The sequence below is a fragment of the Micromys minutus genome (assembly GCF_963924665.1).
Source record: "Micromys minutus genome assembly, chromosome: 12".
Classification (NCBI taxonomy): Eukaryota; Metazoa; Chordata; class Mammalia; order Rodentia; family Muridae; genus Micromys; species Micromys minutus.
In genome coordinates, this window is record NC_137981.1 from 19,403,148 (window position 1) to 19,430,198 (window position 27,051).

The 27,051-nt window shown below is 38.1% G+C and overlaps 1 protein-coding gene across 11 annotated transcripts in view; it reads right to left on the reverse strand.

Annotated features, from left to right (window-relative positions):
- Positions 1 to 27,051, reverse strand: part of KTN1 (kinectin 1) — an 82,907-nt gene that overhangs the window by 23,367 nt on the left and 32,489 nt on the right. For 7 of the 11 annotated variants that reach the window (XM_080926386.1, XM_080926395.1, XM_080926392.1 and 4 more), the window contains 21 exons: positions 26,151 to 26,283; positions 24,644 to 24,731; positions 21,210 to 21,376; positions 20,449 to 20,517; positions 18,746 to 18,783; positions 17,693 to 17,783; positions 17,251 to 17,319; positions 16,768 to 16,805; positions 16,549 to 16,630; positions 15,827 to 15,895; positions 11,069 to 11,103; positions 10,424 to 10,514; positions 9,830 to 9,898; positions 8,653 to 8,690; positions 7,589 to 7,679; positions 7,377 to 7,445; positions 6,142 to 6,179; positions 5,485 to 5,560; positions 4,807 to 4,844; positions 3,162 to 3,252; positions 1,292 to 1,360 (listed from right to left, as the gene is read on the reverse strand). In XM_080926386.1, coding sequence (XP_080782512.1) covers positions 1,292 to 1,360; positions 3,162 to 3,252; positions 4,807 to 4,844; positions 5,485 to 5,560; positions 6,142 to 6,179; positions 7,377 to 7,445; positions 7,589 to 7,679; positions 8,653 to 8,690; positions 9,830 to 9,898; positions 10,424 to 10,514; positions 11,069 to 11,103; positions 15,827 to 15,895; positions 16,549 to 16,630; positions 16,768 to 16,805; positions 17,251 to 17,319; positions 17,693 to 17,783; positions 18,746 to 18,783; positions 20,449 to 20,517; positions 21,210 to 21,376; positions 24,644 to 24,731; positions 26,151 to 26,283 — 1,549 coding nt within the window. The remainder of the gene's footprint in view (positions 1 to 1,291; positions 1,361 to 3,161; positions 3,253 to 4,806; positions 4,845 to 5,484; positions 5,561 to 6,141; positions 6,180 to 7,376; positions 7,446 to 7,588; positions 7,680 to 8,652; positions 8,691 to 9,829; positions 9,899 to 10,423; positions 10,515 to 11,068; positions 11,104 to 15,826; positions 15,896 to 16,548; positions 16,631 to 16,767; positions 16,806 to 17,250; positions 17,320 to 17,692; positions 17,784 to 18,745; positions 18,784 to 20,448; positions 20,518 to 21,209; positions 21,377 to 24,643; positions 24,732 to 26,150; positions 26,284 to 27,051) is intronic. The other 4 variants (XM_080926387.1, XM_080926394.1, XM_080926393.1 and 1 more) reach the window with 1 other exon arrangement.

The following is a 27,051-nucleotide window of genomic DNA, read 5'->3' on the forward strand; positions in this document are numbered from 1 at the left end:
AACAAATAAATTAAGAGCTGATTTTCTCATATCCAATCAAAAAAGTGATTTTTTTTCATAATATGCAGCTTTCACATATAGGATATATAAGATGGTGATTTAGTCAAACTCTAACTACCAGGAGCTGCTTTTCAACAGGGAATCTTGGTTGTTTCTCAAAATCCACCCTGGTCTACCCATACATGTTCATAAAAATGAAAGGTAGGGCTTGATGCTTGGCTAAGTGATAGTACATTTGCCTGACATGCACAAGATCCCTGGGATCAACCTCCAAAATGCAAAAACATGTCTATGTCATATACACATATCTTCTTAAACACATTTTTGTTTTTACCAAACAGAAATACCTAGTAAAGAGCATATTAATGCTAGCCCATTACTTATAGAACCTATCTTTCTATGCATTAGTTTCTTTCTAATTATTAATGTTTAAGGACAGAAGAAAGGCTGTTGACTTAGATTTAAATAGCCCTGTACAAGACATTTGCTGATTTCCTAAGAAAAGCATTACATAAGATAGGAGAAACATATGCAAGCACACTAACGTGTGTGCATAACAGAGCTGGGACACTGATCAGGGCACACCCTCACGTGTATAAGTAACATCTGGAACACTAATCAAGTGTACCCATGTACACACATGTAAAACGGAGCTGAAACACAAATAGAGTACTTAGGCACACACATGTGTATTATAATGGAGCTGGAACAACTATCAGCGTACATGCACCCACTTGTATATTATGAGAGCTGAAACATTAATCAGGGTAAATGTGTTCATAATGAAGCTGGAACACTGATCAGAGGGGGGATGGGGATAATCGAGCTGATCAAGGCAAACAGGCACACACATGCATATAATGGACCTGGAACCTTATTCTGCAAACAACCACACAAATGTGTATATAACAGAACCAGAACACTGATCAGAACACATATGTACACACATATATGTATATAATAAAGCTGGAACATTAGTAGGAGCACACAAACACATACACACGTGATTATAATGGAGCTGGAAAAATGACTGGAACACACCCTTGTACATGTGTACACAAAGTAGAACTGGAACATTGATCAGAGCACACACATGCATGTAGGTGAGCTGGAACATTACTTGTACATGTTTTATAAATTACACATTACTTTATCTTACATATTGTATAATAAATTGATTTTTATAAGAATTTGTTTAATAAAGAGCCATTATTTTTCTTTCTGGGAACATGTAAATATAACATGTAAGTGTAAACAGTCAAAGGTGACAGATACATGGAATAGTACCTACTTGTTGGTGATTCTGATGATTGAGTTGTTCAACTTGGGACTTAAATATTTTATTTTCATCTTGTACCTCCTATTTAAAGAAAAATTAAACATGAATACCTAGACAGAGATTATAATACTTTAATAAGTTTTTAAATGTCATACAGTCTAGAAATAGTTCACAATAATAACAACTTTAAGAGGCTGGATTAAGCCACATTAAGACATAAATGATAGTAGTTGTATTAGTTCTAGTCTTGACAGGGTGTGTGTTGGGTATGATCTGACCCAACCCTGTGTCTAGTGCAGGGTGCCATGCATCTCTCAGGAAAGCTTTCTCACGCTCCATACTGCAGCATTTGTGGAAGGCTCCTCTGTCATCTAGTAATTTAAACAGGCTCCAGAGAGGTGCAGCAACAGCCAAAGACATCTGCTCCCATGAGTGACTAAACACCCTCGGGGCAGAGCCAGAGCAGTACTGACAATCCGCTATCTTCCTTTCCTACGGGCTACTCTCAGAACTCTGAGGTAAATTACATCTGAACTAAAAATATGTAAGTAAAAATTGTACTTGAAAACAAAAATGTATTGTAATCACAAAATGAGCGTTCTCTACTCCTTGCTTATATCTGAATAGATAAACAGACTCCATTTTTTTGAAGAGGGAGGGGATAGGATGCAAAGGAAGTCAAACTTCACATAATTACATAAAAGTCTTATAAACTAGGTTTTAAAAAAAGTCACCCCAGAGGAAAAACTGTAGAACAAGATTAGAAAAGCAATTAATGTACAAATGAATTAAACATACTAAAAACCCTCTTCTTCCTTCAGCCTAAAGCAACAGAAAATAAGCCTTCTTTCCAGGGACGACATCACATGGGCACCTTTAGCCAGTGTTGGATAAGAAGGGGAAAAGGCCTGTTGGCAAGAGTATCAATAAGGAAGAGCACACTAAGGAGCAATACGGCATGGCCTCACGAAGCTAACCGTAAGTGTACTTAAGGGGGAGAGGGAGTGTGATACCGCAATTGCTCACCCTAGAACAGGAAGCATGAGCCAGGCTGTTTGAAAGTGCTGTATGTGGCTACAAACTTACTGCCCCTTCAGGTCAACATCCTGTGAGTACTTCGAATAGTAACATGTCATGTAAAATCTGAGCTTCTCTTTGAATTATTAATAGCTCAGAAAACAAAGCAAACTTGTATAAACCATTAACAAAAAACTTTACTTCTAAGAAAGTATAAGACAAATAAATAGTACTGAAAACACATATGTAAAGACAGCTGCTGAGAGTATATTTTTTAACTGAAGAACAAATCTAAATACACTAGGTAACTTTATCAGCTGAAATTGCTTATATAATACAATAAAGCCTATTAAAGGTAGCAGAGCATGGTGACTCCAACATTCATTGGCATCCTTTAATTCCAACATTCAAGCTCAGAAGCAGGAGAACCAAAAGTTTGAGGTTAGTCTGGGTTCAAGGTCAGGCTGAGCTAACACAACTGTCTCAAAAAAAAAAAAGAAAGAAAAAGAAAGAAAGAAAAGAAAAGAAAAAGAAAAAAAAAATCTCTAAACTGTAAGCTATTACTGTAGGTAAAGAGGGTAGAGCACTGTCTGGAGGACACAAGGCTTTGGATTCCTTGGATTTGATCAGCACAAAACAAAACTTAGTGGAGAAAGGCACTTCTATAAAAAGTCGAACACTGGAACTTACTCAGCGCTTTCTCAAAGAACACAGCCAGTCCACCTAACACACACCTTCAGTAACAATCGCACACACCTACAAGAAAGGCTCATGTTGCACTGCTTCCTTTTATAGGAGTCAAAACATTTCTAAAAACAACCAAAGAAATAATTCCTGCAATAATTAATTTTTAGTAGTCACTTACCTTTAACAGCTCTGATTTCTTAGAAAGATCACTCTCTGTGTCCTTTAATATAGCTTCTATTCTCTTAATTTCATTGTCCTTTTCTTTCAATCTAGAATTTTTACAAAGACCTTACTTTACTAATGTACATGGAAAAGGAAAAAACATACTCTGATATTCCTAATAAAAAGACAGCACAAACAATGCCATTTCTTCTTGTATTCTATCAACTTATAATTTGTTTTAAAGACACAATTTCTCCCAGGGTGGAACATGCCTTTAATCCCAGGTAAGTCAAGGCTACACAGTAAGACCCTGTCTTTAAAAAGGAAAAGTCAAGACAGTCAGTGCTCTTTACTGATGAGCCACCTCTCCAGCCTCCAAAAGGGCAGTTCTTAAAACAAGTACCAATCAATGGTCAAGAAAACCTTTCCTTGTCAAGAAAACCTTTCCTTGAGCCAGCGGTGTAACTCATAAAGTATCGGCACTTGCCACAAAGCATGACACCTCAATTCAATCCGCAGGCCAACACGGTTGGAGAAAACTGACGCCCACAAATTGTCCTCCAGTCTACACACATGCACTGTGGCTCAAACACTCACACATACATACACAAAAAGTATTTGTTTAAAGTAATTCTCAAAAACGTGGGACCCAGGTTTCCATCTTTACTCTGTATAGTTTAAAAAAAAAAAAAAAAAAAAAAAACAATGTTTGCTGATTGTGGTGGTTTGAATATGCCTGGCCCAGAAAGTTGCACTATTAGAAGGTGTGTGTGTGGCCTGGTTGGAGGAGGTGTGTCACTGTGGGGCTGGGCTTTGAGTCCCTCCTACTAGCTGCCTGGGAAACAGACAGAACTCTCCTAGAGGCCTGCAGATCAAGATGTAGAACTCTCAGGCCCTTCAACACCATGCCTGCCTGGACGCTGCCATGCTTCCTGCCATAAGGTCAAAGGACGGAACCTCTGAACCTGCAAGCCAGCCCCAGCTAAATGTCTTCCCTTATAAGCACTGCTTTGGTCATGGTGTCTTTTCTCTGCAACAGAAACTCTAAGACACTGATCATGGTGGCTTATACCTGCACTCCCAGTAGCTGGGAGTAGGACGCATAGGTTCAGAGTCAGTGTGAAGCCAGCCTGATCTACCTAGTAAGTTCTAAGCCAGCCTGGGCAACAAAATGAGACTGTTTAAAAAAAAAAAAAAAAAAAAAAAACTTTGCAGAATTAAAAAACAGTGCTGTAGTGCGAATGCCTGAGAAAACAGATCTCTATGATGCTAACTGGTGATATTTTTGTTATTCAGCACAGAATTACCTTGACAAGATCCATGCCTTCTATAAGCAAGTTTATGTCCATGATCTGTTATAGCTATCATTATCCCCGATTATATGGAAGTCAATTGATTTCCTCTTTATAATAACTGCATAATTTGAAAAAATGTCTGCATTTGCAGAAAAAATACTGGAGGAAATGAGCAAGTCTTTGTATTCTAAAGCGCTGAAATTAAAGGGGGGGTCTCTGCTTATCACACAACAAACAGAAGTTTCTCTTATTTGTCTCTTGACTATGACTAATACTGGAATGAACGGCCTTTTAGAGACCCATAAAAATGAGTTTTAAGCACATTCTGGCACACCTCATCAAAATGCTAGCTAAAAATATACTTACACATTTTCAAGTTCTTCAAATCGTGGTGTTAAACACACCTAAAAAACAAATTCACCTTTTTAATGTTAACATCAAAACTAATCAGGTATTACAATATACATGCAAAACCACCCAACCATAAAGTAAAAATATAGTTATGTGGCAAATTTAAGATTAGATTGTTTATTTAAGATGAAATAATTTCCTTTTTTCCTTTGCCTGGTTTTTAAAACAGAGGCTCATTGTATAGCTCAGGCCTCAAGCCCACAGTGAGCCTCTAACTTCAGCATCACAGAATGAGTGGGTTTCCTCATCAAACTTAACTATTAAAGTGCTTTCCTAAAGAACTAGATTATTATACCAAATACACAGTTAAGCATAACCTGGCGTGCATTTGACAAAGGGAGGAAAGGAAATGTGTATACTATTAGTTTGACAAATCAAGCCATTAAACATGGCTTGACAGTGATAAAAGTTTACTTACTTTAACACCAATAACTTATCTATGGCACAACAGAGAAACTGAGAACATATGCTTCTTACACAGAATGGCAACTGCTTAAGAAGACACTGCTGTTTGTTACACTGGCAATTTAGGCTGTGCTACCTTCTCAACATGAACCTTCAAGATCTATTTCCTCCCTGCCCATCCATAGAGATCAGGACAGGCTTGCTTCCCTCGTGTTGTGAGCACCTCACCTGTGTGCACTTCCCTCTGCCCCTGTCTTCTAAAGCAGCCTTCATGCTGTTCACCTGCTCTTCCTTGCCTCTTAATCTGACGAGACAGAAAAAATTTACATGATTATAAAGAGCAAAGACTGTAAAATATCAGGTGTTCTAGCAGTCCAACTCCATCTGACTATTATAGGAATAAATATTTCTACAAACCAATTTAATATAAAGGAATAAAAGATTTGAAACACCAATTAAAGAAAGTCGCCCATCACTGAGAAGACACTGGATAAATCAGTGTAGCTCTACTCTCTCCCTAGGCCACCCCTTCTAGGCGGCATCAGTAAATTCACAGCCTAAAAACTGGCATAGGTGTCAAAATAAGCAAGAAGCAACATCTCCAATTAAGGTATACTCAGAAATAAATCGAAAGAATGAGAGGTCTCACACTATCTCCTTCCCTCAAAAAAGAAACAAAAAAATTAAAATAAAATAAAAATAAAAAAACCCCTAGCAGCTGTTAAAATCTAATGAGAACCAAAGGACTTTTTAAAAACCTAAAATCTCTTGAAACAACTTATATTTTTCAGAACACTAAAATCAAATATTAAAAAAACAGACAATTTCATCCCATTTAACTTGCAGGGAAGAGGTATGTATAGGAAAATGAGACATGCCACTTACAAGTTCTGCAGCTCCTGGACTTGAGAAGTGACAGACAACTAAAACACAAAGGAGAAGCAGCTCACTAGCCTTTCTTTAACCATATCAAGCTTTATAACGTATACATTTCAAAATCTGAAAGCCCAAGCTAAACTATTCATGCCAAAGTAAAATGTGTTTGCATTTCACCTCTTCTTTTTCCAGTGACAGTAAAAGTAACAAGGAGGGGTCAAGGTGGAGAAGATGATTATCAGTGGCCTGCATAAGGTGGTATTTCTACACGAGAACAGAAGTCTTCATTCAGTAACTCTCCACACACCTCCATACAGGATCAGAATGCTCCAGCCCATCTTCCTTATTTCCTGTCTATATACATATTATTTATGATTTTGTATGTCGTGTGTGTGTGTGTGTGTGTGTGTGTGTGTGTATGCGTGAGTGCGGTGTAGAGGCCAGGTCAACATTGTGAATCCAGACTCTTCTACTGTTCCTTACCTTATGTTCTGAGAAAAAGTCTCTCCTGAACCTGAAGCTCTCTGATCTGGTTAACCTGACTAGCCAGTGAGGCCCCCTAGACCATCCTGTGTCTACCTCCCTGCTCAGGTTCCATCTGCATGCTGCTATGTCTGCCCTCCACACAGGAGCTGGAACTGAGCCCCAGTCCTTGGGCTAGCACAGTGAGCGCCTTCCCTGCTGAGCTATCTATCTCCTCAGCCCAGTCAGAGACAATCTAGCATTTATCCCTCTACTTCTCAGCCTTGTTTCACATGTCAGCTCTTTGGAGAAGCCACTAAGAACAGTCGCTCCAACCCTGGACAGGGCTTTGACGAGCTGCTGTAATCTTAATGCAGTAATGAACAAATCATCTCTCCTATACAATCTCACCATTTTAAGGAAAATTGTCAGATTAAATCTCATAAAACCCATCTACTGAATAAAAATGTCTAAGATTTCCAAGGAAACTTATTTTCTCTACAGTTAGAGGATGAATACACTCTTTAACAACAAATTCTGATCCATGCAGTCTGTGTTCTATGTTTTGTATTTTTTAAACTGACTAAAATAAAGATTAATACAAAAAACTTTTCCTAGAAAAGGGCTTAGTACAAGGTTTAAAAAAATATATAAACAAATATACTTGTAGCAAACTACTAAAGAATTATTTTCTAAATAACAAGAGAAACAGAACTTTAAAGTAGCTCACAAATAACATATACACTAATCCATCTGTCATGCTATGGCTCTGAGATTTTTACCTGGTGAGCCTTTTCAAGCTGGGCATTTCCTATTTCTTCTTTTAGAACCTCTATTTCCTGTTTCAAAGCCTTGACAATGATAAAACAGACAGGGTTGGACAATGGAAAACACACTGAGTTGACAAAGAATGCAACATACAAACACATGAGATCAAATGGTTTAACTCAAGTTGATAAACAGAAAGGCCAGACACTGTTCTCTCTCCTGATACCTGAACAGTTTTCTCCTTATTAGCAACTTTGAGAAGTTCAACTTCTAGAAGCTCTTCCACAGACTTGATCTGTCCATCTTTCTCATGGATCCTTAAATAAACAAATCAAGTATTAACCTGACTAGAAATCACTGAGATCCACCAAGTAAGCATAAAGGCAGAACCACATCTTGAGAAGCTCTCCAAGCCAAGTCCTTCATATAAGGTAAGACAAGAACTCAACTTCACAGACAAAAGCAGAGAAATACCTAAAGCTCCTTTTTCAATAAGAATTTAATCAGCAACTACTAAAAATGTATGCATACAAGAAGTTGGTGGTATGCTTCAAAATTACACAGAAAATCTACTATTTGAACCATGAAGAATACCAACACCAGGAGGAATTGAGTCCCATTCAATAACATTGGGTTACATAATTTTAAGCTTACTACACAATATGGTGCCAAAGCTGACAGGTACTTCAAAAAGGGGATATAAAACTGATCTCTCTGTGCAGCATGAACTCATCTATAATAGTATCTACTGAACATGTAAAATTAACAATTTGATGTCCCATAAAAAATAGAATCAATTATGAAAATGGATTTTAAAAAAAAAAAAAAAAGATAAAAATCTTTGAATTTGGGAAGAACAGCTAATCTCCCTTAGTCCACTGATGAGAAATTCTAGAATGAAAATCCAAGTAATCCAAGTGTATACACTAACACCTCAGCATTCAGGAAGGGGAGGATGGAGTGTCAGGAGGTAAGATGCCAGCCCCAGGTACTCAGAAAAACCCTGGCCAGACTGCATTATAATGGAAAGAAGGGGGAAAAAAAGGGAACAGGAGGAAGTAGAGAGAAGTAACACATGTCAGAAGGGGGGGTGGGTAGGTAGGTAGATTAGATTAGATTAGATTAGATTAGATAGATAGATAGATAGATAGATAGATAGATAGATAGATAGATAGATAGATAGGGGTGTAATGTATGTCAATTCTCCCAAATAAATGGTTAACTCCGTCTAATTGTACTAAGAAAATAAATCAACATAAAAACCTGATTTACAATGCTGTTATCACTTACACTTTCTTAAGATCTTCAATTAAAGACACAAAAGAAACCTAGAAACACAAAAAAGATGCATTATTTAGTATTTTTTAAAATTGTAACTGAGACAGAAATAGAAATGCATAATCTCTAAATTTGTTAGGGTGAAAAAAACATCAAAGTTTAAAAAGTAAACCCAGAAATTCTTTCTAGTTTATTTTTTTTAGATTTATTTATTTTATGTATATGAGTACACTGTTACTGTCTCCAGAAGAGGAGGGCATCAGAGCCTACTACAGATGGTTGTGAGCCACCATGTGGTTACTGGGAATTAAACTTAGGACCTCTGAAGAGTAATCTGTGCTCTTAACCACTGAGCCATCTCTCCAGATCCCCTCTAGATTTTCTTAATGTCATAGTGGTGAAAAGGAATTGCATTTTGAAAGTAAGCAGATGAGACTACCTGTAAGTACAGCCCAAAAGAAGAGTCATTAGACAAATGTTCAAGTTACTTAATTATTAATTCAAACCAGGGGAGAAATTACTTCTAAGAAATTGTTTTATTTCATATAACCTTTTTTTGCTATTGAGACTCAATTTGTATGTGTAGTCAAAACCTTCATTACTATATTTTTAAAAAGGAAAGATGGTCAGCAAGATGTTATGCAAGCCTGATTCCTGACTGAGTTCAATCCTACAAAAATGAAGTAGAAGGCAGAGTTATTCCTAAGTTGTCTGTGACATCTACATGATCCATGGTAAATGTGTGCCTTCATACATCCTAACAACAGCAACAACAATAATAAATTTTAGAACTTATGGCTCAAGAGTTGGAAGTACCTGCTACTCTGTCAGAGGACCCATGTTCAATAACCAGCAACCCACATAGCAGCCCACAACCATCTTCAAACTGCAGACCCAGGTACTTGATGCCCTCTCTGGCCTCTGTGGGCACTGTATGTATACATGATGCATAGGCATATATGCAGGCAAAACACTCATACACATAAAATAAGTAAATTCAAGTAGATAAAAACAAAAAGAATTTTTATTTGGAGTGGTTCACAGAACACCTACCTAGAGTGCAAATAGTTTTGAATAAATTGAGCTACTTAAGTCAGATATCATTCATTGATTAAAAGTTGAAAAAGAAACGACTTGCGTCCCAGCTCTGCCCACTGTGAGAAGCACGCAGGACCAACACATACGCTACCTGATCGCTCTGCTTAGCCTTTAACTCTTGAACTTCTTTCGTCAGGGTTGAGTTTTCTGTTCTTATAGCCTTTTTTCAAAAACATAGAAACAACACACTTCTTAACTCTTTAGTACTAACTAGTTCAAATTAAGCCAGCCCACTCTTCCTCCTCTGCCCCTCCTTTATAACTTTTATAGTTGATCAACCATTTTGTAATTCAGTTACCACTATACATTTCAACTGAAATGCTGACATCCTCAAAGACAGTTTGTCATTTGTCAGTTAAGCCACAACAGTTATAAATTCAATTACAGCTCTTAACGAACTTTCCCAGAAGTCCATGTCACTTTAGTAAAGGTGAACAGTGAAATCCTGCATATCATCTGAACATGGCTCCAGAGGAGCACATACTGCAACTAGGACAGCATCTGCCTGACTGAGGAGGCAGACACTATATAATCATCCTCACAGGTCCAATTTCCAAAGAAATGTCATTTAAATTAAATGAAAACCGTGTAACTTAGACACTAGCTCCCACTGTAGAAACACTCCCATGAAGCCTTTCCAGCCAGACAGAGCAAACACAAGGGAACAATAGAGAAAACACTTTACATTCAGCTCCTCCTCTCTGGTGGCCACCTGAATGAGTCCAGTTTCCAGTAATTCTTCTACAGTCCTTAACTTCTCATCTTTTTCTTGAATGCTGTAATTATAAGTTTAAAGCATGCATATGAATGACTTGGTCAAGGTAAGTATCATTTCTGAGTATTTTACATGGATCAATCCCACTGTCACGACACTTCTTTAAAGATGTATTTATTTTATGTACACAAGTACAGTGTAACTGTCTTTAGACACACCAGATCCCATTACAGATGGTTGAGAGCCACCAAGTGGTTCCTGGAAATTGAACTCAGGACCTCTGGAAAAGCAGCTGGTGCTCTTAACTGCTGAGCAACCTCTCCAGCCCGACACTTTATTTTTTATTTATTCAGTATGAGACTTTAATTCTACAGAAACTTCTCAGGATCTCAATCGTAGTGTTAAGGTAAACTCAACAGTAAGTAAATTTGCACAGGTAATGTATGGATTGACAGCAGCCTGAACAAGTCTGGCTAATGCACAGCCCAGAAGGCTCTTGTCTATCACAGCGTGCCAACAGTACTTTAAGAACCCAGATTACTACCACTGCCAATTCTTCTGCCACAAACTTGAGTGAAATGAATCACTAAAATATAAAAAAAATTAAACTCTTACCATTTTTCCATTTGTTCCACAACATCTTTATTAGGCTAAAAACAAAAACATCAAAAAATATTTAATACCAAGTTTGTGTAAAATAAAAATTAGTTTAGAAAAAGAACTCTGGAAATAGTTTAGAATTCTAATAGTTCCAAAATTTAGTTCTGACTTGAGAACTGCTTAAGTTTAATTTTTTTATTCAAAAGAGAGCAAAAAGAACATCAACACACAGGATACAAGAAGAAAACAGCACTAGCAAAATGGACTTGCTCACAACCCAATTCTTAATTTAAAGATAATCTATAGTCACCTAGAAGACAGGGAAGATTTCTTCAAATATACAAACTTTCCAACTTTAAGGCATGGAGTCACAAGAGGCCTATGATTTCCTCGTACACTGAAGTCTGATATAAACACAACCACATACATCTTGTTTATAGTTCAATGAATTTTGAACATGCAGATATTATGAAACAGAGACTATTAAAAGTGCCAGTGCACTGCAGAAGCAGCAGCGAGGATGCAGCCATTTAGAAAGCGCTGGAAACATGGCATGAGAACGGACCCCATGCCCTTACCCTGTGGTCCTAAGATCCACCCAACTGTGCTCAAGTATCACCAGGCTGCTATGTAACTGGAAGCCAAGACTTTACCCTCAGCATTCTCAGACCTTTAGGTAAGTCAGCACTCTAGGTGTGGAGTCTTCTGGCCACACCTCATGAACCAATTTCCTATTCCTGTTATTTTCTGATTTGTTTTCCCTATCTCATTTTAATCCTTTTCAAAAATAAAACTAATATTTTTATTGCCAAATCCGAGTCTTATGATTCCACATCTTCTACATGTCAAAATGAGTCCTTCACTTTAGTGCATACGTTCTGGTCCTCAGCTTTACTCATCTCAAACATCGCAATGCCCTAAACGCTCTGTGTCTGTGGATCACAAGGACTGCTTTGTGAACTGCACAGGTAGAGTGTCCCAATGAGGAAAACTGTCCCAACATAAAAAAGGAGAGAAGAAATTCCCAAAATGTACCTCATCAATCTGATAATAAACAACTCACATAAAAGTTGCTTTTTATAAACTGAAAACTCTCATGAAGACAGGTTTTATTTAGTCCATGTGTCTCCATCTCACATGAGACACTATCAAGTCCAGCTACTGGCACCATAATTACTTAGTTATCCTGTCTGCGTCTCGGACTCCTGACGTCAGGCGGCTCACTATTACCACTGTGACTTTTCTCTAACGTAAAGGTTTGTCCATTCTTCAATGGATCACAAGCCTTAGAGACAACAGCAAAGCCCCCTAGTTAGACCCTAGTAAACCTTTAACTGACCCCTTACAAAATATCTCAGAATGCTCCGAATGTATGTCAATTCTGTGGCACACCACCAAGCATACTCAACAAATACTCAAACTCAATTTCCCTTGCTGGTTCTTCAACATGGATACTGACTAACATTGTCTCTTTCCTATACCAACCTAATCCAATCCTGTGACTTTTTCCAGGATGATAAACCTCAATCTTCATTATTCAGGAAGAGGTGTCAGGCAAAAGAGAAGCAATTTCCCATGATTTTTATTGAGTAACCCTGACAGACTCTTAAAAGGCAACTGTAGCAAAAATGAAGGCATCCTGCTGTTGGGCTATCAAGCCAGCAAACCATGTCCAGTCACATGTGGTTTATGCTGAGAAGCAGGGGCTTACTGGTCTTCCTAAGGGCATCAAACCTGCACACGGTCATCGTCCCTTTACTTGGTTGGTGTCTAAGGACATTCTCATACCTGAGGACTCTGCTCTTTGCTCTTCCTACACCTGAAGAAAAATTATGGCAACATTACCATAATTTCTGCTTCAGTAAGTTAAACCTTTTCCTCCTTAATAAAACCATCTGTCAAGAGAGCTAAAATTTTTACATCACAAACCTGTTCTCTCATAATTGTTATTTGGAACTCTAACTGCTATACAGGAAAGAGGAGGTTAAAGAAAGTTGGAAACGTAAAGAAATTTAGTTATACAAGCTTTTATCTCTTATTTCACCTTCAGTATCAATTAAAAGATGACTACAGAAAAAGCCAAAGAGTAAGGCTGGCAAGAAGGCTCAGGAGGTGGAGGTGCCTGTGGCCAAGCCTGAGGACCTGAGTTGCAGTCTCTACGACCCACACAGTGGAGGAAGAGAACTGACTCCTAAACCACACTCAGGCTGCCTCTGAAATCAATAGACCAAAATATGTACATAGTAATAAATATCGAAAGGAACAACCAAAAGAAAAGTACAAAGTGTTTGGATTTGCTACGACAAAAGGTCTCAGGCATGACTCAAACCTATGTAAGTCAATGTGCCTTTTATTTTACTTTTCTTCCAAAACTAAAAAACACATTGGTGATTACTCAATAGCAGAACAAAATTAGTCCCACAAAAATGACTTTCCCATCTCCTTCTTTTAAACAGAAAACTGTTTCTGTTTACAAAACTGAATTCAGAACATAAGAGAACTCTGCACCATACTACCAGATGTCATTAACAGAACATCTAACGTTTATCATATATCACATATAAAGCTGAATATCAGAAAAACAGAATTTCTCAAAATATTTTATTCCAGAAGTATGATTGGAAATCTTACATAAAATAGTAGAAAAGCGTATTTCAAAGCATCACAGGAGCTAGGACAAATGTTAGGCTAGGTTTTAACATTACAGAAGAGTGGAAAACACCAGTTTAACAGAAAAACAAAAGTTTACAAGGTTGTTTCCTTTTTTCTCTGTTGACAGATATTTTGTTAAAATGCTAAATATGTTTGAAAAATATAACCAAAGTCATTTCATTTTCATTTCCATATTTGTATTTTATTTGAAACCCCTGTAAGCTAAAAAGGAGGGAGAGGGTTAAAGATTCAAGATTTTTTAGTCATTAAGATGGCTCAATGGGTAAAGGTGCTTTCCACTAAGCCTGATGCCCACAGAAAGTACATGGTGAAAGAAGCCAGACACGCGCGCGCGCGCGCGCACACATTTCCCCCCCACACATACTCATACACATTCTCCATCTCTCACACACTAACCCCTATATAAATTAATAAGTTTTTAATACAATAAAGATTCATATTTTCTCTTCAAATGTAGGCATCTCCAGAGCCTAAAAACAGTTAAAACACTGAAATTTTTCTTCTTTTGAAAACCCTTATATTTTTAGACATTTGTTTTACCCAAAGAAAGCTAAATTTAAATTTTTTTTAGAGTTTATATATGAAGATCTCTGGTAATTAATACATAAAAACTGCATGCTATTTAAGGATTAATGAACACAGAAGAAAACTATCATACTTTAATCTACCCACCAAGGTACATGCTTGTCTGGAGAAAACATTTTTTAACAGTCAAAAATAAAAACACTGGGCTGGAGAGATGGCTCAGTGATTAAGAGCACTGACTGGTTCAATTCCCAGGAACCACATGGTGGCTCACAATCATCTTTAATGAGATCTGATGCCCTCTTCTGGTGTGTCTGAAGACAGTTACAGTGCACTTACATAAAATAAATAAATAAATTCTTTAAAAATAAACAAAAATGCTATCAGAAAACACTATAGCTGAAGACTACAACAGACACTCAAGTTTCAAAGGTGTTCATTTGGGCTTGGGTTCCAATAATTTCCAGAGTACTTTATCATTCATAATCTATAACAAATGAGAATATTTACATTTTCTATGCTACTTTACACACAAAGTAATAAAATTTACACAGCATTGCATTTCACAGAAGGGCAGGAACATAGGATTAAACAAACTAATGTTAACAAATACTTCAAGCGGCAGCTACTTGCATCAATAATATACTTGCTTAACTGTGAATATTAAAAACAAAAAAATGAAAGTATCTCTAAAGGATGTGCTATCGTTTCCAACAGATTTTCTAAAAACTTATAAGGAAAACATGCAAAGTTTATATTCTAACAGAGCATGCAACAACAAGAGTTATAGACTACCCTGTTCTAAAAATTTTTACACTTATTTACTTATTTATTGAGAGAGCATGTGTGATTGTGGATGTCAGAAACAGCTGTGGGTGGTCCTCTCCTTCTGTTACGTGGTTCCCAGAAATCACAGTCAGGTCCTCAGGATTGGTAGGAAGTAACTATCTGGCCAACTCCAAGAACATTTCTAACACTGTGACTTGAAGGACTTATATGAGAAAAATGTAAAGGCAACACTATGGCAGTACCAGAGAAAAGACATGATTGGATGTTGTTTATGAAGCAGTGCCATTCGAGGCCTGCTATAGCTTTACTAGCTTGCAAAGGTGAAAAATGAACGTATGTGTGTGTACATATTAATCATTGTAAAACATAAACAGACAGAATAGATACATATTCTTTAAAAATTATTTTGATGTAGTCTATGTGCAAAGCATTAGACTAAGCAATTTATTCAAGTTTTGCCATTGAAATTTAAGAAATCCTTAAATGCAGTCTTGGTGTGAGGCACTTAAATGTTTCAAACCCATCCTTTTTTTACAAAACCCTACTGCCTGTAGGGTTTAAGGCTCCAAAAATAGAATTTTTCCCCTTTCAAAATGCTTATGAGAAGATTAACATCTGATTCTTTTCAGAGACACAAAACTTTAATTTTGATACAAAACTTTGAATGGTAAAATGAAAAGGGCAGCGAACAGGCACGCATAAATTTAAGCACACGGTCTCACTCAGCAGTCCCTGCTCAGACTTTCACACACCTGGGCTGTTTCCACACTACCCTCGGAACCTCACCTGTTGAGAAACAACAGCCTGCAGCTTCTGAACTTCCAGTTGTAATGCTTTATTCTGGTCATTCAGAATCTAGAAGAAAGAAGCCCAATTTATGATTTTTTTAAGAAGAAGAAAGGCAATAATGCAATCATTTGAATCAATTTCTGAACAAGCAAAGCCACACTGCTGCTTTAGGTGTCCATTAGACTGTAGGGTTCCATACAGACAGAGCAATTCAGAGCTCAGTGGACAAAAATTAGCAACAGTAAGACAGCAAAAATATTCACAAATGTAAAATACTCATTTAAATATGCCAGAGGGAATGGAGAGATGGCTGAGCAGTTAGGTGCACTCACAGACTGCTCTTCCAGAGGTCCTGAGTTCAATTCCCAGCATCTACATGATGGCTCACAATCATGTCTAACCATATCCAATGCCCTCTTTTGGTGTGCGTGAAGAGAACAGCTATAGTGTACTCATATAAATAAAATAAATTTAAAATAAATGCTAGGGGATGCTTGGGGCAAAATCAATTTCAAACATTTAATTTAAGATCAAGTAAAGTACCTTTAGGCAAAAAATCTAGTAAAAATTCATTATTTACCTAAGACACCAAATAAACTAGGAAAATAATATTTCCAAATGACTGTATTTTAAAAAAAAGACGCATGTTGAGCATCACTGGAATTAAACTTGTATGAACTTGCTCTAGGAAGGCGGAGCTCACACGCTTACCCACACACCTTAAATTCTTCCATTTTGCTGGCAATTTCGTGCTGTAGCTGCTCTTCAAGCAGTCTTATTTTATCATCCTTTACATGAACACTACAAGAAGAGGAGGCTCAATTAAGACTAGTTCGTAACACTCAAAGTTTTCAGGGCTATATGCACAAGCTCCAGTTGGAAGCATCACTGCATATGAACACATGCACAGGTGTCTCTGCACAGAATCCATTACTCACCTCTTCTGCATCTTTTCCACCTCCTGTGCTGCAGCAGCCTGTATTCAGAATAAAATAAGACTCTTATCACTATTCACTTTTTCATATGAAAACTTGTATTTCCATACATCTGGATTAAAGTTATAACAAACTATGGTAAATCTGTGTTTTATTGTTTGTTATATTTAACTTCTCAGAAGCTAATTTTCTCTAATAAAGATTTTCCCTCTGCACATGGAAAAATCCAAAACGGGTAAGAGATTGGGACTGTTTTCACAATCTCTTCTCTCTCAGAAACGAGTGGGTCATTCTACCAAACACTGATTCCAATATGACTCAGTACTATCCTAGTGATCCGGGCATACACTCAGTAACTCCCTCAGCCAGGCATAAGGAACCAGTATAAACAGTACCATATACAGAAAACTGGGGTTCATAGACTCAAACACAAGAAAGGCACATCAAACTTCTTCAGACATAAATAAGCAAAAGTGGCTTCTTTACCTGCTCATTAGCCAAGGCCTGCAATTTCTGCACTTCAGCTTTTAGTAAGAAATTCATATTCTGTACATCCTAGAGCAAGAAAAAAAAATACACAAGATTAAAAAAATTTCATAAAATACAAATTGAACTTGTGGCAAGGTAACTGTTCTGCTTAAGAGTTAAGTAAAGGTCTCAAATTATAAATTTCCTAAATCAAAAAACACTCAATTTCTGTTATTTGGCAAATGTCTGAAACAGTTAGGAGAGTAGAACCCTTCTGGGCTTTTTCCTTTTAGAGCTCAAGAAGTGTCCTCCTTTATAGTTCAGAAAAAGAAAGCACTCTCCGTGAGTTCTAGAGTAGTCCCCACCCTTTGTACAATAGGAACTGGCGATTATCTTTAGTGTAGTTCAGCTTTGAGTCCTATAAATACCACAGCCACAGCAAGCTGTAGGACTACTGTACCTTAAGCTCCTCCTCCTTGCTTGCTAAGTGATCCTGTTCACTTGCTAATGAATCTTCAGTCTGCTTTAGCTGTTTGTCCTTTTCTGCAATCCTTCAAGAAAGTACATTTGTGCTTTTAATAAGCATTTACAAACAAAAGGATTTTAAAAAGTCTTACATGGAAAGGATCATCTTAACTAAATAAGTTTCTCATATAACTGTACTTTAGAGACACTATTTAGTGTACTAGTATATTAGTAACTGTCAAAAAGCATATTACCCAAAGACAGATGACAGGTAGGTAGGTAGGTAGGTAGGTAGGTAGGTAGGTAGGTAGGTAGGTAGGTAGGTAGAGAACAACTCGCAAAGGTTTGCTCCCTCCTTCCAGCGTGTGAGACCAGGGATAGCATTAGGTCAGCCAGGTTTGACAATGAGAGCCTTTCTTTTCTACAATAGCATTTCTCCAGCCCCAAAACATCCCCTATTTTATGGCAAGATGATGGCTCACACCTGCATTCTGGAGGTAAAGGCAGGAAGATCACTACAAAATCAAGGCCAGTCTAGGATACAGACTGAGGCCTCAAATCATAGATACACAGATAAATAGATCCATTGTTTAAAACTTAAGTCAACTTAAGTCAAAGAAATTAATTTACATTGAAAAATCTGGTATCAAAACCAGATAATAGGTCATCTGCACACAACTAACCCATATCTGTAGAGTTATGTAGCTATGTAAGTTTACTACTGTCACAGGGCTAGACACAGAAGAGCCACAAGTACAAAGCAGACTCAAGCACTAATTTCCTTCCACTACTCTGAAAACACAATTGCCTCGTCTACATAATTCCCAATATCCCAAATGAAGGAAAGTTAGGCAGTTGTTTTATCGTAACAACAAAAACCAAGTGTAACGTTTGGGACTAAACAGACATGGGTTAGAAGAAAAGGTCAAAATAGAATTCAGGGTAATTTTATAAAAAGGTAAGAGTTTGAAATTAATTGTGTATTGTATCTAGCAGGTATCCATTAGTGGTTATCAGTTTTAAGAGAAGTGTGGAATGGCAAGCTTACACTTTATGTAATTCTTCTGCTAGAACTGAAGCGGAGGTCTGAGAAAGAAAAACATTATCAACATAAGAGAATTTGACAAAAAGCTTAAAAGCTGTACAATAATCACAACAGAGCTTTTAAAAGAGAAAAGTTAACATGTATAAATTTGCTAAAGACATGTCTGGCCTATGGTGAGTAGCTATCAGTCTGAAGACATGTCTGATCACCAACAGCACTACTAAGGAATTGCACACATTACAGAATAAAAGACAAGCAACAAGTACATAGGGGCAGAGCCAACCACAAAGGCTGTCTCTATCCCTCTGCATTTCTTCCTCAGCAAACTGTCTGAAAGGATCCCCTTCACAACCAGACAGTGAGAGGCTGTCTTTCCACTGTCAGGTTCTCAGCACGCTCCAGCATTCTGACAGGCTGTGGCGCTCACTACCTCTCCGCTGATAAAGATCCCTTCCCAATCCAACTGCGGTTGGTAACTCACAAACATACAGCTCCATTTTGCTAAATTAGATGATTCTACCCACAGCTAATTTTACAGAATCATCTCTAAAAAAAGCAATTAGGAAAAGCCATTATGCACAAAGCTTTGGGAGTTTGAACTCTAAAATTCACTTTTAAAGTTAAAAATCCCTTTTTGTGTAAGAGCCAAATTATTTTTCTTTTTAAAGATTTATTTTTATTTGGAATATTGTATAAACGCTGGGGGAACATGAGCACAGGTGCAGTGATGGAGGAGACCATTAGACTGCCTGGAGCTGGTGTTACAGGCAGTGCTGAGTCACCTGGTACAGGTGCTGGGATCTAAACACTAGTCCTCTGGCCCAGCACAGGCACACTTAACTGCTGAGCCATCTCTGCAGTCCAAGTCAAATTTCTACTACTTGTTTCTATAAATGGCTTTTATAACTTCAACATTCAACTGAAATTGAAATTTATAGTATATGTATTTATGAAAACTTTCACATTTTTCTGAATGTTCTATCATTTATATTCCAAAGCCTATATAATCAATCAATCAAAGAGTCAATAGCATCAAAAATGACAGATCTTATCATACTATTTTTTCAAAACTCTGCAATGGGGCTAGAGAAATGGCTCAGCAGTTAAGAGCACTAACTGTTCTTCCAGAGATCCTGAGTTCAATTCCCAGCAACCACATGGTGGCTCACAACCATCTGTAATGGGATCAGATGCCTTCTTCTGGAGTATCTGAAGACAGCTACAGTCTTCAGTGTATTCGCATACATAAAATAAATAAGCAAATCTTTAAACTCTGCAATGTTTGCCATTAACTAAACTGAATTATACATTTTAAACTGAGCCTTCTGCAAATACAACCTGGGAGCTGTGGTTAACACAGCTCCCCACTGTGCATGTGTGGGATTCCTGGGCAAAGTCAGTGTTCAGTGACAGTACATCAATCCCTACATGAGTCCTAGTCTACACATCAACAAATGTCCCTTTGGTTTTGTGACAGAGCTCAGAGCGTTTCCCAAGGACTGAGAGTTCTCACCCACCCTTTCTAATTACACAGGTTTGAGGTTCTCAGTGCTGCCCAACTATTAAATGTAATATTTAGTGTTTGAAACTTTGGGCCACTACAAACTGATCCATTGACTCCCAACTACTGAAGTTTGGTACTACAGACAACCATTCAAACACCTGGAAAGCTATAATTAATGTAACCAATTAAAAAGCACTGTTACCTGAGCTGCTATTTGGGAATGGAATTGTTGAATCTGAGCTTTCAAAGCCTCATTTTGTTCCAAAATATCCTTTCATCAACAGCAAACAAAAAGAGAGGACAAAGGTGTCAGTAATAAACATCAAGTATACACGAACACAAAGATTTACATGGTCTTGATATCTTTAAATTATCTCTATTTAAAGCAGTTACGCATTCTATTCTGAGTTCATTTACAATGCAGACATCAAGGCCGTTTTACTGTCCCTGACCCTATTGCAAAAAGTCCTAAGAAAGTAGAACTTTTTCATCTTTAACACATGCTCGAAGATTAAATGTTAACTATTTACCACTGTTAAGAATCAGGACAGGGGACTTGGGAGATGGATCAGTGGTTAAGAGCAGTGACTGCTCTTCCAGAGGTCCTGAATTCAAATCCCAGCAACCACATTGTGGCTCACAACCATCTGTAATGGAACCTGATGCCCTCTTCTGCTGGGTCTGAAGACAGCTACAGTGTATTCATATAAAATAAATCTTTAAAAAGATAATTAGGACATACCACACTTATCCTAATTTCTTAATGATTTGAACACTAAAATGGAAGTTTATTCAAAGTTAATGTATTTACAGACATAGATTTTAATTTTTCTTCAGTTGTAATTTTTAGATCAGATTATAATTAGATGATCCCCCCAACCTCTCCAATGGCTCTCAAATTCATGATTTTTTTATTATTACTGTAGCACATATAAACACATAAGAAAGAAAGCCAGGTCATACCTGCACTTGGATTTGCAGAGACTCCTCTTTGCTCACCCTCTTTTGCTCTGACTCCATTAACTGCATTAGTCTTTGCTCCAACTGCTGTTTTGATACCAAGGTGTCTGTGAGCTTACTATGTAGACTCTGGACTTCATTTTCTTTGGCCACAAATTTACTTTGTAAGTCTGTAGTAAACAAAACGGTGCAACTTACAAAATTCCTCTTCCTCTCAGGTACACTGGCACAGGTTCACTGTCCCCTCTGCAGTGTCAGCGGCTATCTAACTCCTGCCACCACCAGAGTGAGTTCTGGGTTAAGAGTCTATGTTGTTTCTGTATTCAGAGCTAGCCCAAGACTTGGCAAAATACTGCATACTCAATAAGCATTAACTAAATGGAATATAAAGGTTTTTAAATGGTTCTACCATTTCTTGAAAGCCCTCTTTATTCCCCTAAAGATGCCTTAATTATGTTAACAAATTCCATGAAAATTCCTTGAACTCTGCTACAGAGAGATGCTAAGGAAATCTATTTTCTAAAAGCTGACATTTAAAATAGCATTTAAATAATTTGAAATGAAGGATATATATTTTTTTTGTTTCCTTTCTTCCTTCCCTCAGGTAACACGCCCCCCCCACAAAAAAAAAAAAAAACAGAAAAAGTATATTTACTAACTTTTAAAGACAACCACTAATTTGATAGAAAAGAGGAAGGGAAACCTAAGTCAAAGGCTTAATGATAGGAGACAACTGCCAGCATGAGTCATCACCCTGTGCTATACAAGGGAACCCATTACCACAGACAGAAGTATGTAGCTGTCCATGAGGCCTAATGTGTCCGTACCTTAAGAAAGGTAAGTTCTCACAGTTATAAGACATACAACTCAGGAAACGTTTCACTGTGATGTGGAGGAGAAACCAGACTAACACTTTACTTTCTGGAACATAAAGTCAGCATCCACCAAAAGGAAGCAATTCTTTATTGCTGTATGAGAATCAACCCGATGCCTATCAACAGATGGACAATAGAAATGTGGTACCCATACAATGAGAGAGCATTCGCACATATACATGTGCGTACGTGCATGTATGAATAATAGAAAAATGTCCAGCTCTAAAAAAAAAAAAGATAAAGAAAAAAACAGCAATTACAAAATTTGCTGAAAAACAGGGCTGGGCAGCAGTGGTGTAAACCTTTAATCTCAGCAGTACAGAGGTAGAGGTAGGGGGAATCTCTGTGAGTTTCTAGGATATCCCAGTCTACATAGAGAGTTCAAGGACAGCCAAAGCTACACAGAAAAACCATGACTAAAAAAACAAAAACAGAAAAAGAGGGAAAGACAAAGCAGGAAACAGGAAATGAAAAAAAAAAATTACTGAGGTCAAAGTTTCAGAAAGAAAGAAACCTCGCATTACTCTCGTAAATAGGCTCTAGCCAATACTATATACATACATGTAAGCAAGTGTTCATGTGTGTGTGTTCTCATAGCATGAGGGAAAGAACAGAAGCATGAGCATGAAGAAGAACCAGAGACAGACCACTAAGGGAGATACGACCAGATGCTGTTGGCATTAGGCACGAGCCAAGAATCAATTAACAACAGCTGGTTTTCTAGTTAAAACTGTGGTGGATTTGCCATTTTTCAGTGGCAACTAATACGTAAAAATATATCTCAGTGAACAAGTAAAACCCAATGTTAAGTTCCATAGCTTTGGAATAACTACTCCAACTTTATAGTTAACTGAGCTTATAAAATTAGGTCTGGATGATTTACAAGTTTGTTTTTTATATTTTAAAAAGATTCACTTTTGCTGGGTGGTGGCTCATGCATTTAATCCCAGCACACAGGAGGCAGAGGTAAGTGTATCGTGTGAGTTCAAGGTCAATTTAGTCTACATAGAGTTTGAATTACAGGGCTAAGCAGCCAAAAACAAAACAAAACAAAACAACCTCACTTCTTTAAGTGCCAGTATTAAATCTATTTAGAAATACAGAGTAGGGCTGGAGAGCTGACTCAGTGGTTAAGAGCACTTCCAGAGGTCCTGAGTTCAAATCCTAGCAACCACATGGTGGCTCACAACCATCTGTAAAGAAATCTGATGCCCTCTTCTGATGTGTCTGAAGACCCCTACAGTGTACTCACATACATAAAATAAATAAATAGATCTTAAAAAGAAAAACAGAGTAAAATACTGAGGCTCTAAAGAGGCATGATCAGTTAGAGCACAACAGGAGGTGACCCACTAAAAGTGAAGGTAGAGAGCAGTTACAGGGTGGAGGGATGGCCTAGCAGTGAGAGCGCTGGAAGATCCAGGGTGGGTTCCCAGCCCCCACACGGAAGCTCACAACCATCTGTAACTCCAGTTCCAGGGCATCCCATACCTTCTTCTGACCTCTTGGGGCACCAAGTACACATGCACATACACATATCCATACAAAACACTCATATACATAAGATGAAATAAACCTAAAACGACAGTTCGATAATAGGAAATAAAAAGTGCCATTTTACTCTCTATAGGTATTTGGTTTATACTGATGCCTTCTAGCAAGAGTCCTGTGTTTCACTCATAACATATGAAATGGTTCATATTTAAATAAGTTAAAGTATCTTAACATAAATACCATCTTTATATAAAAGCAGAGGTCTTAAAGTATCCTGTATTTATTTTGGTGTATTCATTTTGGTGTTGACTAAAAAGGATAATCAGAGGAAACCAAAGAGCTACCCATAGATGAACTCTTACGTGGATCCACATTCAAGTTTAGAAAGACATTCTGGCTAGTGTTTATGTCAATTTGATACAGGGTTGGGTCATCTAAGAAAAAAAAAATCTTAAGCAACTTTTTCCAGATGACTGACCTATAGACACGATGCTGACTGATGTTTTATGTGGGAGGACCCCGGGCAGTGCTACAAGAAAACAGACTGAGCAAGGCATGGAAAGAAAGTTAGAAAGCAGCATTCCTCCATAATCTCTGCTTCAGTTCCTGCCTCCAAACTCCTCCCTCGTTCCTGCTCTGAATCTCATCATGATGGACTACAAGCTCTAAGATGAAATAAATCATTTCCTAGCCAAGTTGACTTTGGTCACAGAGTTTGTCACATCAATAGGAACCTTAAACAAAGGGAGCAGTAGAGATGAAAGCAGCATACATGGATGCACCAGTCAAATTACAGACCAATGAGCAGACAACATTCATGTTTATAAAGGTAAAGAGATTCAATAAAGCAATGGTCTCTTCATAAGGCTTCAAGCACCACCCAGACCAAAGGCAAGCCACAGGGGAAGCAGGGTCTCGGCTGTGCTCTCAGCAGCCCATTAGATGCTAATGCTACTCTAGCGCCACTGCAGACTTTACAGCACCTAACAAATGTTGAAGACGTAAGATAATCTGAAATCTCTGTAGACAGCAGGGGGGGTCCCAGTCTGCACAATGCCTCTTCTTTACCTTGCTGTGCAGCCTCATGCTCTGCCGTCCTCTTCCTGATGTAGCTTTGAACTTCTTCCCACCGCCTCTCAGCTTCTTGTAGTTGAACCTTGATATTTAAAGAGAGAGAAAGGTGAGAAAAAAAATCAACCCCGACAAGATTCCCCCTGTAAAAACCTAGCCATTTCTTTGTCGGCCACACCCATCATTCTCTCCAACACCTGGGGAAGTCGGTTAGATCACAATGGACATACTTATCTGACCCACTGAGCTATAAGCCATTTTCCACCATTAACCACTCTTAAGTCCCTAAGCTATTAAGAGACAGAACAGTTATCTATTGCTAAATTTCAGTGAGTACCTAAAATTTTACATACTTGAAATATCCATTTTGAAAACAGCTAATTATGATTATTGTGATGCCACTTATCACACTCCTTCACCCACACGTCAGCAATAAATCCCCCAGATACAAACTCCAGTGTTAAAGGGATGACACTAACATCACTTTCACAAAGTACTGAACAAAACTTAAAGAGAAAAGGAAAAAGCAAGCTATACATTTTCTATAGGCAATTATAACTGTCTGGAACTGGCATCAAGGTATCCTATATATCCGTATGGATAGGAAGTTAACAGGAAGGTTGCATATAACCTCTACAAACTGAGTCGTACATTTTTAGAAAATCTTCCTAGAAACAAGAAGGAACAGGTAGCTTAAACATGTAAGTTCCTGAGTTCATGTAGCATGAGTGAGTGATTCTGCTCCTCTTCAGGCAACCTGAGAACCTACACACCTAACAGCATGAGCACCTCACCACAATCCTGTCATTCTGGGATCTGAAAACACCACGGTTTTTGGGTTTTTTAAGATCTATTTATTTTATGTGTATGAGTACACTGTAGCTGTCTTCAGACACCAGAAGAGGGCATCAGATCCCATTACAGATGGTTGTGAGCCACCATGTGGTTGCTGGGGATTGAACTCAGGATCTCTGGAAGAGCAGTCAGTGCTCTTAACCACTGAGCCATCTCTCCAGCCCAAAGAGCACAGTTCTGTCCACCAAGGACTCAAGTGAAAGCCAATGGAGTGGCACCTGGGGAAGGCATTATGCCAGTTCTGGGAAGGACTCTACTTGACTTGATTATACACAGATGATAAAAGTAATGCTAAAGGTTCATTTCTAAAATTATTTTTGCCTTACATGTGTAGGCATATCTGAAACAATACACACACACACACACACATGCACACACACACACACACACACACACACACACACACACACACACACACAAATTCTACCCTTACTTGCCAATCACTTGGCTTCATTCTTATCTCAGTCTGTAGCTTCAAATCCAGGCCTATAATGAATCCTTTTTTCAAGACATAACTTTAAAAAGGCAAAGCCCTTAGAATGTGGGTCTAACTAAACATCACACTAGATTTCTCAAACCTACACACTATGGCATGGAAATGGGCATTATAGTATTTACAAAAGGGTACAAAGAGGAAGGGAGGGATCACCTTCAACTGGGTAGCAGCTTGTTCTGCATTCTTCTTCTGGACTCCCTCTTGCTGCAGCTTTCCCGTCTTCTCGTTCAGCTCGCTCACCAGCCTCCCACAATCCTGGCGCAGTTTATTTAGCTCTGCAGACTGCCTGCAAACAGTGACTAGATTAGGGGCTTCACATTGTTACACACATAAAGAACTAATAAGCACAAATACCCTATGTTAATTATGGTGAACTAGTCACCCCACTTACAGGCAAATGCAAAGGAACATGACTAGGCGGTAAGATTGTTGGGGGGGGGGGAGCGGTGGGCCTTAAAAATTCCAGTGATGCAAGCTCTAAAGCCTCTCTAGGGCTGAAAGGCTGCCGAAGACGGTGAGGGCTGTGCAAGCTGAAAAGCCTGAGTGCTACCCCAGACCCCATGATGGCAGGAGAGACCTGAGTCCCAGAGTTGTGTCCTCCATATTCACTCCACAGAACAACATACTGTGGCATATACACAATAATAAAATAATAATTTTAAATTTGAAAATCACTATAAAATATCAAGAAAAAAACGGATAAACAAATACTCAGCATTATGATCAGATGTTGCTGCCATTAAACTGATCTAAAAACCTTCTAATACAGACACTAGAAAGCTCAGCAGTTAAAAGCATTTGTTGCTTTTGCAAAAGGCCCACGTTATTACCCACATGTGACTCATAACCATCCTTAAATCTAGTTCTAAACAATCCGAGCACCTTCTGGCCTCCCATTGGCCCCAGGCATACATGTGGTACACAGCCATGCAGGCAAAATACTCATGACACATAAAATAAATCTTGAGCTGGAGAGATGGCTCGGTGGTTAACAGCACTGACTGCTCTTCCAAATCCCAGCAACCACATGGTGGCTCACAACCATCTATAATAA